Source organism: Oncorhynchus gorbuscha, linkage group LG03, assembly GCF_021184085.1.
Source record: "Oncorhynchus gorbuscha isolate QuinsamMale2020 ecotype Even-year linkage group LG03, OgorEven_v1.0, whole genome shotgun sequence".
Classification (NCBI taxonomy): domain Eukaryota; kingdom Metazoa; phylum Chordata; class Actinopteri; order Salmoniformes; family Salmonidae; genus Oncorhynchus; species Oncorhynchus gorbuscha.
This window is the reverse complement of record NC_060175.1, coordinates 66,832,635-66,836,653: the sequence shown is the minus strand read 5'-3', so window position 1 is coordinate 66,836,653 and position 4,019 is coordinate 66,832,635. Positions and strand designations below refer to the sequence as shown.

The 4,019-nt window shown below is 46.3% G+C and overlaps 1 protein-coding gene across 2 annotated transcripts in view; it reads left to right on the top strand.

The window, feature by feature from the left end:
* Positions 1-550: 550 nt before the first annotated feature.
* The window catches only part of LOC124021428 (acid-sensing ion channel 1-like), a 90,238-nt gene continuing 86,769 nt past the window's right edge, over positions 551-4,019 (top strand). For both annotated transcript variants that reach the window (XM_046336626.1, XM_046336619.1), the window contains exon 1: positions 551-1,682. In XM_046336626.1, coding sequence (XP_046192582.1) covers positions 1,321-1,682 — 362 coding nt within the window. In that variant the 5' untranslated portion in view covers positions 551-1,320. The remainder of the gene's footprint in view (positions 1,683-4,019) is intronic.

Below are 4,019 nucleotides of genomic sequence, written 5' to 3'. Positions count from 1 at the left end.
TGTCTACTGCTGTATTTATTTAGGCTTATTGACAAGACATTTCATTTTTAATTACATTTGTAAACGTTTCGAAAAACATAATTACACTTTGACATGTTGGGCTATTGTGTATAGGCCCGTGACAAAAATATATATATAAATGTAATACATTTTAAATTCGGGCTATAACACAACAAAATGTTGAACACTTCCTGTAGGCACTGTGCCCGTTGGGGGCTAAATGTGTCTTGGTTTATTGATGAACACGCATACAATACATACAATGTAGGCCTACAGTTAGTGCATATAGCGTTAGAGAGAGAGATTAAAATGATTATGTGGCGGGTGCGTTCTTTTGCGTTCTCATCATCTGTTTGCATGATTGGAGAGTTAACTTAGATCACAACTGCATGCCACAGTTCACACCTCTCAGTGTGGCGCAGGACTTGTCCTCTCGCTTGCACTCTGCTCTCACTGCGAGTGCTAGACAAATATGCATGAAGAAAAAAACGCTCACGAGTCACGACCGACCAATGCAACAGCGAAGCCCTCAGTCCCACAGAACATCCCCTCGGACCTCTCCCTGCGGATATAACCGCGGTTCTGCCAAAAGACAGACACAAAGGAACGACGGATATGAATTCGTTTTCAACAGGGAGCTGAAGCTGGACAGTCAACATACCTCCATGACGTGCGTTTCTCCTTTTTTTTCAGTCAACAATTAATCTGAGACCAACGCTCGATGACCGAACGTGGTCCATATCTTTCACAGCTGTAACTGCTTTACGCGTTTTGAGATCGGCTACCTGGACTTGACACGACCGCACAGAAGCAGTGTTTCCGAACACCGTCCAACGATCAAGACTTTTCTTGCGGAAAAGAGAAGCATTTTGGTGACTCATAGGCTACTCTTGAATTATTAGCTTCATGTTGACTCTTACTGAGAATTCATGTGCGCCTGACTTCAATGTGGGAATCCTGCGTTTTTTGCATTCCGCCTTTTGGATGGTGATAACTACGCGACAGCAAATCCCGCGCTGGTTTCCCGCACGTTCTGGCAGTTAGTCGTTAAATAGCTATTACTTGCCTATTGCCAGGTGTATCGGAGATGCCACAGGTGCATGGTATGGATTTTATATGAAGCAGATGCTCAAAGATCACATATTATTCAGTGTACGAAATTGAACGAGTACATGATTCTGTAGCGTGTGTTCTTTTTATCAGCTTGGATAGATAGTTGAATACGGCTGTGAGGCGAAGTAATTTACCCGCCTTCTGAACTGCAAACAACTTCAATGTCCCTCCGCATTCTGTATAGCTATTAACCCAGGCTGTAACACAATGGACCTCAAAGTAGAATCAGAAGAAATGGACTGCAAAAAGCCACCCGCTATTGAAGTTTTTGCGCACAACTCAACGCTGCACGGAATTTCGCACATCTTCACCTATGAGCGAGTCTGCGTCAAGCGTTGTCTATGGGTCGTGTTCTTCCTGGGCTCCTTGACTTTATTAATGTTTGTGTGCGTGGACCGTATACACTTCTACCTGGAGTATCCGCACGTCACCAAACTGGACGAGATCTCGACCCCGATGATGGTGTTCCCCGCTGTCACGTTCTGCAACCTAAACTTTTTCCGCTTCAGTCACGTGACGCGCAATGACCTGTACCACGCAGGGGAGCTGCTCGCGCTGCTCAACCAGAGGTGCGTTAAACTTGTGACAAAATGTGGATTTGCAGTGGCACTCTATTCCCTATAAAATGCACTACGTTACGTTTTGTCTGGAGCCCTGAAATGGTACCTTATGCTCATGTGGCCCTGGACCAAACTACACAGGGACATTTGAACTTATAACCATAGATCAGAGTGGAATCATCAGTGGGAGTTCATTAGACATAGTCGGGCAGTAGCCCTAGTTCCCTCAAAGGATTCAGTTCCCTTCCACTAATAATCCCATTCAGACTGTTTTGCTATGTGTGCCTAAAGAAGAGGATATGCAGTGTAGAGAGATGTGTGTGACGTGATCTCCTGTGCAGAGCACAGTGCACACAGGTGTCACCAGTAGCCACCAGTTTGGTGTAAGACGTGTAAGTTCAATTCAACAGTGCTGTACTGCAGGCCTATATTGTTAGCTTATTGATTTACAGATCCTCTCTGTGAGACATTCAGCCTTTACAATAGTCATGACAAGTCAGAGGCAGAACCGAATCAGTCATAAGTAAGACGAATGGTGAGGCTGGCAAGGTGCTCCGTCGTCTGTAACGGTGTTTGTGGCTCACATCCTCAGGATGCACTTTTTTCTCACTCTGATGCTTCGATTTCCTTACTGTTGGTGAGTCATGCCAGCCCCGCTTAGAGAGGGAGCCCTGATTTGTCTGGCCTTGGTTGGATGAGCCGAGAGGGCTTTACTGTCACAAAACCCCAGAGAAGAGCAGCAGCAGCAGCTGTGAGAGGACGGTATTCCCGCCTCGCTCACTGGTGCACAGCCCCGTGCCATCTCCAATTTGGGGTAATGTGTGGGGCTTAAGACACTAGAGACAGACGTTGCTTGCTCTGATTAACAGGAGCCAAAATGAAACCATATTTGTAAAGAATGCATTTGGCAGACTGCACTCCACAGTCTTTACTAAGTATTTTAATATTAGTCCCTGCATTCCATCAAACCCTTGGGATTCGTTATTACCCAATTCCAAATCCGACACTCCTAAAGGGTTCTTCAGGTGTCCCCATAGAAAGCGTTCTACCTGGAACCAAAAAGGATTCTTCAAAGGGTTCTCATATGGGGATAGCCAAAGAACCCTTTTAGGTTCAAGATACAACCTTTTTCCTAAGAGTGTATGGTTCCTTGTTGTTTCTACCAGGGATGACAGATAAGGTGTAGTTGTCTGAAATGAAAATGGTTTATATTGTACACACTGTACAGTATGTGACTAGACATTGGCTTTCTAAGAGTGGGAGCAGGTGTATCATATTTCCATGCAGACAAGAGTTTGACTAATACCTGCCTGAGACTGTGTGATTAACACACTGTTATCCCCATGGCGTTTTGATTTGATTTGATAAGGATCCCCATTGGCAACAGCTAGTCTAACTGTGGTCTGACACGTAGTGATCGAGACATCACAGACAACAATAGTTTACGCTTTACATACAAAAACATAAACGTGTGAACATCACAGATTTTTTTTTAAAGAAGAGAGACAACTAAAGACGCACACGTTTAAGTAAGAACAATACAGCTGAAGAATAATCATGTGTGGTGTGTGTGTATGGTGTCAGTATCGTCTCGCAAATGTCAGTGCTGATGGCTGATGAGACGATCACAGCAGGCACGTCTGGCTCTCCATCCCTCCCTGTTTGATCGTGTTGCTGCCCGCCGGGCTCTGCAGCAACAGCTGATGCATTTCATCGACACACACAGCGTCTGAGGTGGAGCTACGGGAAAGACACAAGTGGTGGCAGGAAGAGGAAGGACTGTCACTGGACAGAGAGAAAAAGGACAGCAGAGAGACCGAGAAAAACCACGAGGGAGTGGAGCGAAGGGATAGAATGAGGGAGTGGAGCGAAGGGATAGAATGAGGGAGTGGAGCGAAGGGATAGAATGAGGGAGTGGAGCGAAGGGATAGAATGAGGGAGTGGAGCGAAGGGATAGAATGAGGGAGTGGAGCGAAGGGATAGAATGAGGGAGTGGAGCGAAGGGATAGAATGAGGGAGTGGAGCGAAGGGATAGAATGAGGGAGTGGAACGAAGGGATAGAATGAGGGAGTGGAGCGAAGGGATAGAATGAGGGAGTGGAGCGAAGGGATAGAATGAGGGAGTGGAGCGAAGGGATAGAATGAGGGAGTGGAGCGAAGGGATAGAATGAGGGAGTGGAGCGAAGGGATAGAATGAGGGAGTGGAGCGAAGGGATAGAATGAGGGAGTGGAGCGAAGGGATAGAATGAGGGAGTGGAGCGAAGGGATAGAATGAGGGAGTGGAGCGAAGGGATAGAATGAGGGAGAAGATGAGAGATGGCTGTTGAAAGTGGGAGAGAAACACAAG